This window comes from Mus caroli, unplaced genomic scaffold (genome assembly GCF_978045245.1).
Source record: "Mus caroli unplaced genomic scaffold, Mus_caroli_1 scaffold_1, whole genome shotgun sequence".
NCBI classification, from domain to species: domain Eukaryota; kingdom Metazoa; phylum Chordata; class Mammalia; order Rodentia; family Muridae; genus Mus; species Mus caroli.
In genome coordinates this window covers 5,589,119-5,605,463 of record NW_028227256.1, presented here as the reverse complement: position 1 = coordinate 5,605,463, position 16,345 = coordinate 5,589,119, and the positions used below count along the sequence as shown (strand labels likewise).

The following is a 16,345-nucleotide window of genomic DNA, read 5'->3' as shown; positions in this document are numbered from 1 at the left end:
TTGGACCTTGTAGAACACTGTGATGTATGTCAGGAAGTAAATATGCAGCCAAACAGGGTAAGAGACCTAAGGGAGAGCAGCCTGGGGTTTATTTGAAGGTCGATTTTACAGAAGTTAAGCCAGGAAAATATGGTTACACACACCTTATAGTATTTATGGATACTTTAGAATGGGTTGAGGCTTTTACCACCAAGCAGGAAACAGCTACCACGGTAGCCAAGAAGATATTACAGAAAAATTTCCCAAGGTTTGGAGTGCCCAGGGTAATTGGATCAGACAAAGGTCCTGCTTTTGTTTCTAAGGTAAGTCAGGGATTGGTAGAGATATTGGGGACAAATTGGAAGCTCCATTGTGCATACTGTCCCAAAGCTCAGGGCAGGTAGAGAGAAGGAGCAGAACCTCAGAGACCTTAACTAAATTGACCTTGGATACTGGTGCTCACTGGGTGGTGCTCCTTCCCCTGGCCCTCTTCTGAGCCTATAACACCACTACTATTTTAATGTGACCCCTTTTGAGATCCTGTTTGGAACCCAAACTCCCTTGGTATCCATTGGGCCCTCCCTAGAGGTATCCCGACTTGCTGATAGGAACCTCTTCTTGAGGCTCCAAGCCCTTCAGACAATACAACATGAGATTTGGCCCAAACTGTCTGCCTTAAATGCTCCAGGGATGCCAGAGACCCCCTCACCGCTTCCAGACTGGTGATTGGGTCTATATCCAGAGGCATCAGGCACAATTGCTGGAACCCTGGTGAAAGTGACCTTCCTGGTACTGCTAACCACTCTCACAACCCTCAAGGTGGACATTATTACAGCCGAGGTGCATGCTTCCCATGCACCTGCAGACATCCTGCAGACATCCTGCAGACATCTTGCAGACATCCTGCAGGCATCCTGCTCCCTGTGGACCCCCGCTGGATGGTACAGAAGAGGAACGATCTACTCATGCTCAAGATCGATCTGCTCATGCTCAAGATCACTGGGCCTTGATCATGACCTCCTGGGGGTACCTTTGGATTCTGGTACCTTCCCCTATCCTATGTGCATGTCTGCCAAACCTGTTACAGCATTCACTGTCTCCCTTCTGTTGGGGTTGGAGGTGGCAAGGGCAGTCACCGGGACCTCTGCATTTGTCTTTCAGGGGAAAAGTTATGACAGTCTGAGGCCAGCCATTGATTTAGATATAGAGAGAATAGAAACTTCCATCAGTCACCTTCAAGAATCATTAACTTCATTATCAGAAGTAGTACGACAGAATAGGAGGGGATTAGACTTAACTTTTCCTCCAGCAAGGAGTGCTATGTACTGCCTTAGCTGAGGAGTGTTGCTTTTCTATAGACTATTCTGGGGTTCTTAAAGATTCAGTGGCCAAGGTGAAAGAAGGGCTAACCAAGTGGAAGAGAGGAAGAGAACAGAGTCAGCACTTGTTTGAGTCTTGGTTTAACTCCTCCCCTTGGTTAACCACCCTCATATCCAACTTGTTCAGACCCCTAATTGTTTTCCTGCTATTATTGCCCTTAGGACCCTGCATGTTGAACAAGCTTATAGCCTTCACAAAAGAGAGAATCTGAGCAGTGGAGCTGATGGTCCTGGGCCAACAATATGAGACCCTGAGGACAGGATGTTAAGAATATGAGTTAGATAACCAAGACTCCTGAGTGTAGCTCCAGAATTGGAGCTTATACAAGAAAAGGGGGGGGGGAGGATGAGAGACCCTAAGGAGTTTTCCAGTCCCATACCTTCCTTACAACTTTCCCCCTCCTGCCTGGAGTCAATGCTAGGTCAAGTTCCATTTTCCACACATAGGAACATTCTTGAGTAAAAAATTCTCAAAATGTACTGACTGATAGTTACCTGACCCTTTGGAAAGTCGCAGGTAGAGTTCAAATGCATGCCATGCTTGGTAGTCAATAGATTTAAAGGTCAATATGTTTAGCTAATAAGTTTGAACTGTAACCTTGCTGATGTAACCTGTGTCCCTAAAAAGTATAAAAACTGCTTGTAATAGCCATTTGGGGTCCCCTTCTTAGTAACTCATCTCAGGAACTAATTGAAGGTCGACCCTGATGTGCTGGAAAATAAACCTCTTGCTTTTGCATCCATCTTGGTATCTCATTCAGGGGCATCTTGAAGTAAGTACCACTGATGGAGTGTCTGGGTCCTACACTTGAAGAGAGAGAGAGAAAGAGAGAGAGAGAGAGAGAGAGAGAGAGAGAGAGAGAGAGAGAGAGAGAGAGAATGAGAAAGAGATTGGTACATATGTGTGTATTGGTATGGTGCATACATGTATGGATGTGTGTGTGTGTGTGTGTGTGTGTGTGTGTGCATGTGTGCATGGAAGTATGGTGTTGGTATGTTTATATGTGTTGATGTTTTTAAAAGTATTAGGTCTAGAATCACAGATGTATAACTTTGTGGTCCAGATTGTGGTATAGACAAGACAATTTTACATTTTCAGAGATTATGAATTTAGTAGAATTTATTATGGCAAGTAAATTATTGACATGTGATTTAAAACTGTAAAAATTTCCACCAAATGCAATCGTTGACATCTCCTTTGTTGTCAAATATTTTTCTCCAAAATGTAAACAGCAATGTCAAAAACTACAAGAAAAAAGTGGCATTAGTGTGAAGAAACACTCAGCACTCTTAAATCTCTTGTCTTTCAGGAAAGAACGGTGACCATCAGAAGACAGACAGTAGGAGGATTCGGATTAAGCATAAAGGTAGTCACCTTCTAGTCTGTCTTTTCAAAGGTTTCCCTTTAAAGGCTAACTTTTGTATACTTTGTTGTTGGTACTCATGACTAAAAATGAATGGTTTTGTGATGTGTAGAGTGGGTTGTAATCTGGGATGTTCTTACAGAACCTGATATCCATTATCTTCTCATTTAGATTTACAGGAAAAGACTGGGGATCACACTTAGTGTTAAGTAAAACTTGGTAGTTTCCTTCCTTCCTTCCTTCCTTCCTTCCTTCCTTCCTTCCTTCCTTCCTTCCTTCCTTCCTTCTTTCATTTCTTCCTTTATTTTTTAAGGATTAATTTAATTTATGTATGTGAGTACACTGTCACTGTTTTCAGACACACCAGAAGTGGGCAACTGATCCCATTGCAGATAGTTGTGAGCCACCAGGTGGGTGCTGGGTCCTCTGAAAGAGCAGTCAGTGTTCTTAACTGTTGAGCCATCTCTCCAGCTCTTGGAAGCTTTCTTTATGTGACTTCCCATTAAGATGAAATATGCTGGTGGCAAGCAGTTTTTCCTTCTTCTCCATTACAGAAGATTGGTGGATAGAGTCAAGCAGATCTCATATGGAGGGTTCCTGGAGACATGGGAAGTAGAGATCTATCATATTTATCTTTTTGCTTGATTTTCACTTTGTTAAAAAGATTCGGGGTCTGGTGAGATGGCTCAGTGGGTAAGAGCACCCGACTGCTCTTCCGAAGGTCCAGAGTTCAAATCCCAGCAACCACATGGTGGCTCACAACCATCTGTAATGAGATCTGACTCCCTCTTCTGGAGTGTCTGAAGACAGCTACAGTGTACTTACATATAACAAATAAATAAATCTAAAAAAATTAAAAAAAAAGATTCATAAACATCACTTATCAGTTCCAAGTTGTAATTATTATGATACTTAAGAGCTTTTTAATCTGTACAGTGTTAAATGGTAAAGATGTATCACTCATTAAAATGATTGATAAAATTGAGAGAATTCAATTGTATGTGAATAATTAAGACTTAATCAAACAACTTTAATTCTTTCGATCAAGCTGACTTTCTGAACACCTAAATGAAGGCTGTTAATTATATAATTCTTCAGTTTGTATATACTTACTAAATCTTTGTTGCAGATTTAAAGACATTTTATCCAGTTCCTGTTTTCTATGTCAGGAATAGGGTATTTTGAAATTTTGACTATCACCTCTTGTCAGTTTTGTCAAAATGACTTAATACAATGACAACGTGTAGTAATAAGAATTTCAATGTTCAAAATGCGAGTGTTAAAACATACTTTATATATACTTGCTATCATTTCAGACAATGAAAAGATGCAGAATAAATTATAGGATATGTAAATTAGGCTATGGAAACATTTTTTTCCCAAACAACCCCTTGTTGTTTGCTCCAGTTATAATCAATGTTGCCACATAGTAGAGGCATAGGGAGACCTGCTAAAGGAAACTTAATGACTTAGCTAAGGATAGCAGAAAACTGCTGTGGTGCCCATTGTACACTGTGTGTAGAAATTATTGATTAGACCTTCCTTCATAATTCCCAGAGCATGCTGTGTGCAGACAACTCTTAGGTCTCCCAGGTGTGGGCCCCTCTGTGCAGTGTTTGGATGAATCCTCAGATCTTGCTGCTATGGTTCTCACTGTGTATTGCATATGCAGATATTCCTTCAGCTCACCATTTTGCATTTTGTTTGAAATTCAATAGCAAACAATGCCAATAAGATGTGATTGTCAGATTTTTTTCCCAATACTTTATTTACCAATGCACGTTAGATAGGACTGGAACTTCAGATATAGGTTAAATTGTGGGTCCTGAATTAGGACCATGCCAGTTTATGACACTACCTCTTTCTGTATTTGATGAAGGTTGGGGTAAATGGACATAGAGCTCCTTAGTAAGATATATTAAGTTAAAAAAAATAAGCTGATTAGTGGTTTTGAAAATCAATTTAAATAACATTATAGTTTTATTGTTTTACTTTTATTACCTTGGTAGTAAAAACAAAATAAATAAAAGTTTAAAAAATATAATTGAACTAATGATTTTTTATAAGTGATTTTCTGTAACATATCTAATTCTTTTTAGTGTTACAAATGGATGCTCATGGGTGAATGTATCTTAAAATCCTGTATTTATGCTTATGGGCAGCTTCAGGAGTTATTTACTCTAAACATAGAACAGCACCAGTGCCTTTAGATGGCTCCTTCAACCCCTGTGCTGAACATGTGCATGTTTTCTTTACACAACATTTCAGCTGTTCATGTATGCATTTGGCTTTTAGCTACCATATTCAAACTTATTATACTGTAATGGCAAGACGCCAGGCTTTTTCTAGCAGTTACTCTAAGAATTGTTTTTATTTTATTTTATCAGAACTTTAATTCATTCTTCTTCTTTTATTCCATTTAAATTTGAGCCAGTACCTGAGTGTGGCTATAGAGTTCTTGGTTTTTGTGTTTTGTACTGACAATTACTTAATCTATGCTTTCACACATGGGAATCTAATTCTAATTAGGAAACACAGATGGTTCTGTTCCGTTCGTACTTAGAATTTATTTATCGATTTGTGCTAGTAAAGAGCCTCTCTGGCTACTTAGCATTCAGAATGTATGCCTGAAAGAGTGCCTGTTAGGCAGAAGAAAATAAATTAATCAGAGAATTGATATGTATAAATATCTGATGTTTAGAATCCTGAGATGTCTTGCATTCCTATACAGGACTTTGAAGAGAATGTCACTACTGATGTTAATCAATCTTATTTGAGAAATAAAAATTTTTAGTCAACTTTTATTAATTAGCAAGTGTCATCAGAGTAGGTAAACTTTATGGAAATGCTGCCACTTAAAAGTCCTACTCATTCATTTAAATGCTTTCTGGTGATCGCTTGATGCACTATTTTATAGCTTGCTGTTTGGTTTTTTATTTTTTATTTTTTGGCTAAAAGCAGAAATTTGAAGAGCTTAAATACATGATACATGACTGTCTCTTTCTAGGGAGGTGCAGAACATAACATCCCGGTTGTCATTTCCAAAATATCTAAGGAGCAAAGAGGTAATGTACTTATCTAACCCTTTAGTGGCCAGTCTGCTATAAGTCTTGTCCAGAGATAATTCAGTGAGTGGTATGGAATGTCTTCCCTGGATCCCCAGCCTCAGAAGTGGAGAGGCTAAATCCCATTCTCCAGATCTCCTGGATCCCCCTACAGGACAGAAAGGGAAAAGTGGTAGACTCTATGTAACAGTCCAAATGATCATATAAAAACTGAGGAGTTCACAGCTTCTGCACTGTTCATTAAAGTAAAAAATTAAGTCACATTTCATGGAGCAATTTAGATATAATCGTTTTTCTCAACTTTAGTCAATTCCTGTGAGGGTTCATAAATGATGAATATACAAATCAAGTTTTCATTGACAATCAGGAAAACAACATAGTATTTCTCAATAAATGTGAAACTGACAGATAGAAAGTCTATATCCCAGGTATTTGCACAGAGATATAATAAATGCATAAAGAAAATTGATCACTCATCAAGAAGAGTGATCAATTTTCAATAAACGCACATACATACCTTCATACATAAACACACATATATGTACACACACACACACACACACACACACACATATGTCTTTGAGACTTGTGTACAACATGCTTTGATCATATTAATATTCCCCCCCCCACTCTTTCCAGACAGTACCTCTTGAGAAGTTCACCATGCTCCAGGTGAAAGCCACATATTCAAGAATATTTGGGCACTATAGATTGGCATTGCTGCAAAAGAAAACTCACAAAGCAGGGAGGGCAGTGACCATGTTATAAGGACTATAAAGAAAGAACTGTTAGACTGAAGGGAAATGTCTGCCTATTTTAGTAACTGAAAAGAACTAAATCATATTATTGAGTTTCTACTCTTTGTGGACCCTACAAAATGCTAACGATATAAAATGTTCATACTTTGTTTAAAATTTTACCCTTAATTAAAAGAAAAAAAAAACTTTGTTTATTTGAGAAATGCCAAAGTGTGTTCAATTGTTCTCATTCACAGCAGAGCTGTCGGGACTGCTTTTTATTGGAGATGCAATTCTACAGGTACGCATTTCATTGTTATCTATGTGGATGCAAAGAAAAGCCAGTTTATAATACACTATGTGGAACTGAGCTTTGCCTTTCATTACAGATAAATGGAATTAATGTGAGGAAATGCAGACATGAGGAGGTGGTGAGTTTACTTTTTTTTAATGCTGTCATTTCTCAACTTCAAGTACAGCTTTGATGAATTGCTAAAACCACAATCTTGTTAATTATGAAGGTATAAAATTACATAGCATCTTAGTGATCTGTCAGAGACTTTACAATCCATTTTGGCTCTTAGAAACACAATTATATGTACTGTCATAATGAAATGTATTTCAAGGTGAACTACTTAAAGTTTTCAAATACTTGAAAGTTTATGACAAAAGGAATTGATTTCTGTACATTTTTAATAGCATTAGGGGCAAATAGAAATGCACATGAATGTGTGTGTGTGTGTGTGTGTGTGTGTGTGTGCACGCACAGTCGGATGTAAAGGAGAAGGGAATGACAGTAAAAGAAGAATTTACCAGAAATTTCACTGTGGCATTTTCTTGAATACTTTTAGATGTGCAGACCAGATACAAACGTTTTAACTCAGACAGCTGAGATATAGAAGTTGAGTTTTAGCAACCATTATACGTGATTAAACTGTAAATGTCTTCTAGTCTATACTTAAATGGAAAGATTAAAGAACATCTATTGCAGATAATGAGCCTTACAAAATTGAACGAGTGTTAGACATTTGGGAAAATATTGGTAAAATTGACTAAACATCATGGAGAAGTCACTAAATTTTTTGCTAGTTCCTATTGGAAGAGATAAAGAGAAGCTAAATTTAAGATACACTCAAAGATGAAAAAGAAGTTATTTTGATGTATTTATATATTTAAAATTTTAAAAAGAAAGCTGCAAGTGTCTTTGTGAAATTTCGATTACACAGATAGTGCTGTTTGCTGAGAGCTGGGCCTCATGGTCGGCTGTTATTGGCCAATGACTTTGTAGTTAGAAAAGCATATTCGATCTTGGTTCCGGGACTCGGCCGAACTTAGGAACTTAGTCTGCACAGGTGAGAGTGTGCACCACAGAGGCAGACAGCTTCTGGGACAGGCGGGAGCCACAGAGCCGCTGAGGCAGCACCCTTTTTGGGCCGCAGACATCCGGCACCCTCCCAGCCGGAGGACAGTGGTCCGCCCAGCACGGGAGCCCTCTGCCTCAGGAGCAGGGAGCGCCATCTTGGTTCCAGGACTCCGCTGAACTTAGGAACTTAGTCTGCACAGGTGAGAGTGTGCACCACAGAAGCTGACAGCTTCTGTGACCTGCCAAAGCAACACAGCATCTGAGAAAGGTCCTGTTTTGGGCCTTCTTCTTTGGCCAGGAGGAGGTCCAAACACCAGATATCTGTGCACCTTCCCTGTAAGAGGAGAGCTTGCCAGCAGAGAGTGCTCTAACAACTGAAACTCAGAGGAGAGAGCCTGTCTCCCAGGTCTGCTGATAGACGGTAATCAGAATCACCAGAAGAACAATCTCTAAACAAAGACAACTATAACAACTAAATCCAGAGATTACCAGATGGCAAAAGGTAAATGTAAGAATCTTACTAACAGAAACCAAGACCACTCACCATCATCAGAACCCAGTATTCCCACTTTGCCCAGTCCAAAGCACCCCAACACACCCGAAAAGCTAGACCTGGATTTAAAAGCATATCTCGTGATGACGGTAGAGGACATCAAGGAGGACTTTAATAACTCACTTAAAGAAATACAGGAGAACACTGCTAAACAAGTAGAAGACATTAAAGAGGAAGAAAAAAAATCCCTTAAAGAATTGCAGGAAAACACAACCAAACAGGTGATGGAATTGAATAAAACCATCCAAGACCTAAAAAGGGAAGTAGACACAATAAAGAAAACCCAAAGTGAGGCAACACTGGAGATAGAAACCCTAGGAAAGAAATCGGAAACATAGATGCGAGCATCAGCAACTGAATACAAGAGATTGAAGAGAGAATCTCAGGTACAGAAGATTCCATAGAGAACATCGGCAAAACAATCAAAGAAAATGGAAAATGCAAAAAGATCCTAACTCAAAACATCCAGGAAATCCAGGACAAAATGAGAAGACCAAACCTACAGATAATAGGAGTGGATGAGAATGAAGATTTTCAACTCAAAGGACCAGCAAACATCTTCAACAAAATTATAGAAGAAAACTTCCCAAATCTAAAGAAAGAGATGCCCATGAACATACAAGAAGCCTACAGAACTCCAAATAGACTGGACCAGAAAAGAAATACCTCCTGACACATAATAATCAGAACAACAAATGCATTAAATAAAGATAGAATACTAAAAGCAGTAAGAGAAAAAGGCAAAGTAACATATAAAGGCAAGCCTATCAGAATTACACCAGATTTTTCAGCAGAAAATATGAAAGCCAGAAGATCCTGGACAGATGTTATACAGACACTAAAAGAACACAAATTCCAGCCCAGGCTACTATACCCAGCCAAACTCTCAATTAACATAGATGGAGAAACCAAAGTATTCCACAACAAAACCAAATTCACACATTATCTTACCACGAATCCAGCCCTTCAAAGGATAATAACAGAAAAAAAACAATACAAGGATGGGAACCACGCCCTAGAAACAACAAGAAGGTAATCCCTCAACAAACCTAAAAGAAGACAGCCACAGAACAGAATGCCAACTTTAACAACAAAAATAACAGGAAGGAACAATTACTTTTCCTTAATATCTCTTAATATCAATGGACTCAACTCCCCAATAAAAAGACATAGACTAACAAACTGGCTACAGAAAAAAGACCCAACATATTGCTGCTTACAGGAAATTCATCTCAGAGAAAAAGATAGACACTACCTCAGAATGAAAGGCTGGAAAACAATTTTCGAAGCAAATGGTATGACGAAAAAAGCTGGAGTAGCCATTCTAATATCTGATAAGATTGACTTCCAACCCAAAGTCATCAAAAAAGACAGGGAGGGGCACTTCATACTCATCAAAGGTAAAATCCTCCAAGAGGAACTATCAATCATGAATATCTATGCTCCAAATACAAAGGCAGTCACATTCATTAAAAAAACTGTAGTAAAGCTCAAAGCACACATTGCACCTCACACAATAATAGTGAGAGACTTCAACACACCACTTTCACCAATGGACAGATCATGGAAACAGAAACTAAACAGGGACACAGTGAAACTAACAGAAGTTATGAATCAAATGGATCTGGCAGATATCTACAGAACATTCTATCCTAAAACAAAAGGATATAACTTCTAATCAGCACCTCATGGTACCTTCTCTAAAATTGACCACATAATTGGTCACAAAACAGGCCTCAACAGATACAAAAATATTGAAATTGTCCCATGCATCCTATTAGATCACCATGGACTAAGGCTGATCTTCAGTAACAAAATACATAATAGAAAGCCAACATTCACGTGGAAACTGAACAACACTCTTCTCAATGATACATTGGTCAAGGAAGGAATAAAGAAAGAAATTAAGGACTTTTTAGAGTTCAATGAAAATGAAGCCACAACATACCCAAACTTATGGGACACAATGAAAGCATTTCTAAGAGGAAAACTCATAGCTCTGAGTGCCTCCAAAAAGAAACTAGAGAGAGCACACATTAGCAGCTTGACAACACACCTAAAAGCACTAGAACAAAAGGAAGCAAATTCACCCAAGAGGAGTAGACAGCAGGAAATAATCAAACTCAGGGGTGAAATCAACCTAGTGGAAACAAGAAGAACTATTCAAAGAATCAACCAATCAAGGAGCTGGTTCTTTGAGAAAATCAACAAGATAGATAAACCTTTAGCCAGACTCACTAGAGGGCACAGGGAAAGGATTCTAATTAACAAAATCAGAAATGAAAAAGGAGACAAAACAACAGATACTGAAGAAATCCAAAACACCATCAGATCCTTCTACAAAAGGCTATACTCAACAAAACTGGAGAACCTGGATGAAATGGAGAAGTTTCTAGACAGATACCAGGTACCAAAGTTAAATCAAGATCACGTTAATGATCTAAATAGCCCTATATCCTCCAAAGAAATAGAAGCAGTCATTAATAGTTTCTCAATCAAAAAAAGCCGTGGACCAGATGGGTTTAGTGCAGAGTTCTATCAGACCTTCAAAGAAGATCTAATCCCAGTTCTTCACAAACTATTCCACAAAATAGAAACAGAAGGTACTCTACCCAACTCATTCTATGAAGCCAAAATTACTCTGATACCTAAACTACAAAAAGACCCAACAAAGTTAGAAAACTTCAGACCAATATCCCTTATGAATATTGATGCAAAAATCCTCAATAAAGTTCTTGCTAACGGAATGCAAGAATACATCAAAACAAACATCCATCCAGACCAAGTAGGTTTCATCCCAGGGATGCAGGGATGGTTCAATATACGGAAATCCATCAACGTAATCCAGTATATAAACAAATTCAAAGACAAAAACCACATGATCATCTTGTTAGATGCAGAAAAAGCATTTGACAAGATCCAACACCCATTCATGATAAAAAGTCTTGGAAAGATCAGGAATTCAAGGCCCATACCTAAACATGATAAAAGCAATCTACAGCAAACCAGTAGCCAACATCAAATTAAATAGTGAGAAGTTAGAAGCAATCCCTCTAAAATTAGGGACTAGACAAGGCTGTCCACTCTCTCCATACCTATTCAACATTGTACTTGAAGTCCTAGCCAGAGCAATTCGACAACAAAAGGAGATCAAAGGGATACAAATTGGAAAAGATGAAGTCAAAATATCACTTTTTGCAGATGATATGATAGTATATATAAGTGATCCTAAAAATTCCACCAGAGAACTCCTAAACCTGATAAACAGCTTCGGTGAAGTAGCTGGATATAAAATTAATTCAAACAAATCAATGGCCTTTCTCTACTCAAAGAATAAACAGGCTGAGAAAGAAATTACAGAAACAACACCCTTCACAATAGTCACGAATAATATAAAATACCTTGGTGTGACTCAAACTAAGGAAGGGAAAGATCTATATGATAAGAACTTCAAGTCTCTGAAGAAAGAAATTAAAGAAGATCTCAGAAGATGGAAAGATCTCCCATGCTCATGGATTGGCAGGATCAATATAGTAAAAATGGCTATCTTGCCAAAAGCAATCTACAGATTCAATGCAATCCCCATCAAAATTCCAACTCAATTCTTCAACAAATTAGAAATGGCAATCTGCAAATTCATCTGGAATAACAAAAAACCTAGGATAGCAAAAACTCTTCTCAATGATAAAAGAACCTCTGGAGGAATCACCATGCCTGACCTAAAGCTGTACTACAGAGCAATTGTGATAAAAACTGCATGGTACTGGTATAGTGACAGACAAGTAGACCAATGGAATAGAATTGAAGACCCAGAAATGAACCCATACACCTATGGTCACTTGATCTTTGACAAGGGAGCTAAAACCATCCAGTGGAAGAAAGACAGCATTTTCAACAAATGGTGCTGGCACAACTGGTTGTTATCATGTAGAAGAATGCAAATTGATCCATTCCTATCTCCTTGTACTAAGGTCAAATCTAAGTGGATCAAGGAACGTCACATAAAACCAGAGACAGTGGAACTTATAGAGGAGAAAGTGGGGAAGAGCCTTGAAGATATGGGCACAGGGGAAAAATTCTTGAATAGAACAGCAATGACTTGTGTTGTAAGATCGAGAATTGACAAATGGGACCTCATGAAACTGCAAAGCTTCTGCAAGGCAAAAGACACCATCAACAAGACAAAAAAAAAAAAAACACCAACAGACTGGGAAAGGATCTTTACCTATCTTAAATCAGATAAGGGACTAATATCCAATATATATAAAGAACTCAAGAAGGTGGACTCCAGAAAATCAAATAACCCCATTAAAAATGGGGCTCAGAACTGAACAAAGAATTCTCACCTGAGGAATACCGAATGGCAGAGAAGCACCTGAAAAAATGTTCAACATCCTTAATCATCAGGGAAATGCAAATCAAAACAACCATGAGATTTCACCTCACACCAGTCAGAATGGCTAAGATCAAAAATTCAGGTCACAGCAGATGCTGGTGAGGATGTGGAGAAAGAGGAACACTTCTCCATTGTTGGTGGGATTGCAAGCTTGTACAACCACTCTGGAAATCAGTCTGGCGGTTCCTCAGAAAACTGGACATAGTACTACCGGAGGATCCAGCAATACCTCTCCTGGGCATATATCCAGAAGATATCCCAACCAGTAATAAGGACACATGCTCCACTATGTTCATAGCAGCCTTATTTATAATAGCCACAAGCTGGAAAGAACCCAGATGCCCCTCAACAGAGGGATAGATACAGAAAATATGGTACATTTACACAATGGAGTACTACTCAGCTATTAAAAAGAATGACTTTTTGAAATTCATAGCCAAATGGATGGACCTGGAGGGCATCATCTTGAGTGAGGTAACACAATCACAAAGGAACTCACACAATATGTATTCACTGATAAGTGGATATTAGCCCAAAACTTAGGATACCCAAGATATAAGATACAATTTTCTAAACGCATGAAACTCAAGAAGAATGAAGACCAAAGTGTGGACACTATGCCCCTTCTTAGAACTGGGAACAAAACACCCGTGGAAGGAGTTACAGAGACAAACTTTGGAGCTGTGATGAAAGGATGGACCATCTAGACTGCCATATCCAGGGATCCATCCCATAATCAGCTTCTAAACGCTGACACCATTGCATACACTAGCAAGATTTTGCTGAAAGGACCCAGATATAGCTGTCTCTTGTGAGACTATGCCAGGGCCTAGCAAACACAGAAGTGAATGCTCACAGTCAGCTATTGGATGGATCACAGGGCTCCCAGTGGAGAAGCTAGAGAAAGTACCCAAGGAGTTAAAGGGATTTGAAACCCTATAGGGGGAACAACATGATGAACTAACCAGTACCCCGGAGCTCTTGTCTCTAGCTGCATTTGTATTGAAAGATGGCCTAGTCGGCCATCACTGGAAAGAGAGGTCCATTGGACTTGCAAACTTTATATGCCCTAGTACAGGGGAATGCCAGGGCTAGGGGAATGGGAATGGGTGGGTAGGAAAGTGGGGGGGGTGTATGGGGGACTTTTGGGACAGCATTGGAAATGTAATTGAGGAAAATATGTAATAAAAAAATGGTAAAAACAAAAAAAAAAAAAAAAAAAAAGAAAAGCATATTCAGGTTTTCTCTTGGTACTATGTGTTGAAAATCCTGTACAATCTTTGGACTTCCTGTAAATCTGTGCAGAGCAAGGTTATATGTCAGGGGACAATTTGCAGCAGATGAGAGACCAGTACAATTCCTGTTTTGCAGATCTCAGCCACATAAGCAAGGGAACTTTATTTTCATTCTTGCAACTCATTATCGAGAAAGAGAAAAGGAAAGTGTGTTCTCTTTTCAAACCACATGCTGTTAGTTGAAATCACATTTGTGGTTTGTTCTTCAAAGACAGACAGCTGCTTAGACCAACTTTGCTAGAGCTATGATTAAACAGATAAGCATAACATGAAGATCAATACTAATAGCCTAATGTAGGATGGTATATATTCTGATCCTAGGGAAAACTATTAAACATTACTAATTACACTTAGTTATTTGTAACAAAGACATAGAGAAGCTTACTTTTATTGGCTTTGAAATATATGTACCATTTTTTGTTTTGTTTTTTTGGTAGTGGTGGTTTTGTTGTTGTTGTTGTTTTTATTGCTGTTTGATTTTGTTGGAGAAAGTCTTTCTGCATAGTCCTGGCTATCCTGAAACTCACCTTATAGACCAGGATGGGTTTAAACCCACAGATATTTGCATGCCTCTGCCTCCTGAATGCTGGATTAAAGGTGTACATCACAACATGCATCTACAGTCATGCTTTTATTTAATTCTAATCTTTGCATTTCAAAGGCAATTAGAAATTTTCCTTTTGTTTTAATGCCTTTGTGATTGTATACTACCTCAGAGAAACTGAGGCTTGTTGAAGATCAAATGTATATGGGTCAAAATGAACAGAGCTCAAATGATATAAGTAATTATGGATTATTATACTCATATAAATATTCTTTCTGAAGTTCCAGTTTCAAAAATAAATAAATTGACTGGTATGACCACATACTGGTTTGAAGGAAGATTTCTTCTGTTAGTCTCTGGTACCGTTGGAAATCATTGATTCAGCCCCTCTGGAGAAACAGGATTCGCTGGCAGACCTGATACTGTGTTTGACTTGCAGGTTAGGTTCTGACTAAAGGAATCCTACACTGTTAACTGAGATCACTCAGTAGGGATTCGTTAGATGAATACCTTAAATGAGCTCACAGAAGCATCTGTGTTTCTTATGATACCAGATCGGGCTGAAATAAGTCAGATTTGAGCTTCCTACTTTGCCCAGGGCTTACTTTTGTACTTGAAGCCTGGAGTAAAGATTCCTGAAAAATAAAATTTGTAGTTGTTCACTAAAAATCTTAGAACTAGTGTCTGGTGCCAATTTGGGGAGTGTGACATGTCATGCACACTGGGCACTAAGTCACACAGCATCAGCTATGTACTGATGCTGGCTAGACTGCTTTGTGCTGATGCAGATTTAGCTGAATCGATTTGCCATGTCTGTGTTTCTATGTTTCTGTCATTCATCGGAAAGAATGAACTGATGACTATTGTCATGAGACCCAAGTGATATTACACTTGATTCTTCTAACCCACGTCAGCACAGAAAAAACAATGTTTTCTACATTCTGGCTCTATACTTATACACTTGTACATGCATGCACACACATGCACGCGCACACACACACACACACACACAAACATGTGTGCGTGTGTAATGTATGTATGTAAGTATTTGTATATGTATGTGTATACTATTTCAGTTGATTCCAGTCAGAAGTCAGTGTGAGCATTCATAGCCTTTTGAGGAATGATGATTTCTTTTTCATTTTATTAGAACTTCCTTTTCATATCTGATGTCCCACTTTCTTCATGTCTCCAGGGATTCATGCATCTGGGGCCACGAAGGAATGAAATAAGACAAACATGCATAGACAGGAATGCTGGGGTTGGGTGGACAGGCCTCATGATGGAGAAACTGCAGAACCCTGGAAGCTCAAGTATGATTATGGTGCACTACTGAACAAAGAAATGGGGTTTGTCGCTCCACAGCCGAGCAAGGACTCAGGTTTATTCAAGTTTAGTTTTGATAAGCATTTTCTGCATAAACTGTCAAGCTTCACTTTCAGAGCAGAGAAAGTCTTTCCAATCCATTTGACGCTAATCTGAGGAGGCCTTGGTACTTAGGTGAGGGTGAGGATTTGTGGCACTTGCTATGTCTCTGCACATGTCAACAGCACACTCATGACCTCACTTGATCTAGACACTGGTGTGAATATGATTTATCACCTTTATGATTTGACAAATACTACCAGAAGTGTCTAGCTCTACAGATTTTCTTCAAAAAGAGCTGCATC

General features: G+C 38.7%; 1 protein-coding gene across 17 annotated transcripts in view; it reads left to right on the top strand.

The window, feature by feature from the left end:
• Positions 1 to 16,345, top strand: part of Sntg1 (syntrophin gamma 1) — an 878,005-nt gene that overhangs the window by 560,996 nt on the left and 300,664 nt on the right. For 16 of the 17 annotated variants that reach the window (XM_085835546.1, XM_085835535.1, XM_029469832.2 and 13 more), the window contains 4 exons: positions 2,669 to 2,725; positions 5,730 to 5,787; positions 6,782 to 6,825; positions 6,914 to 6,955. In XM_085835546.1, coding sequence (XP_085691672.1) covers positions 2,669 to 2,725; positions 5,730 to 5,787; positions 6,782 to 6,825; positions 6,914 to 6,955 — 201 coding nt within the window. The remainder of the gene's footprint in view (positions 1 to 2,668; positions 2,726 to 5,729; positions 5,788 to 6,781; positions 6,826 to 6,913; positions 6,956 to 16,345) is intronic. The other variant, XM_085835520.1, reaches the window with a different exon arrangement.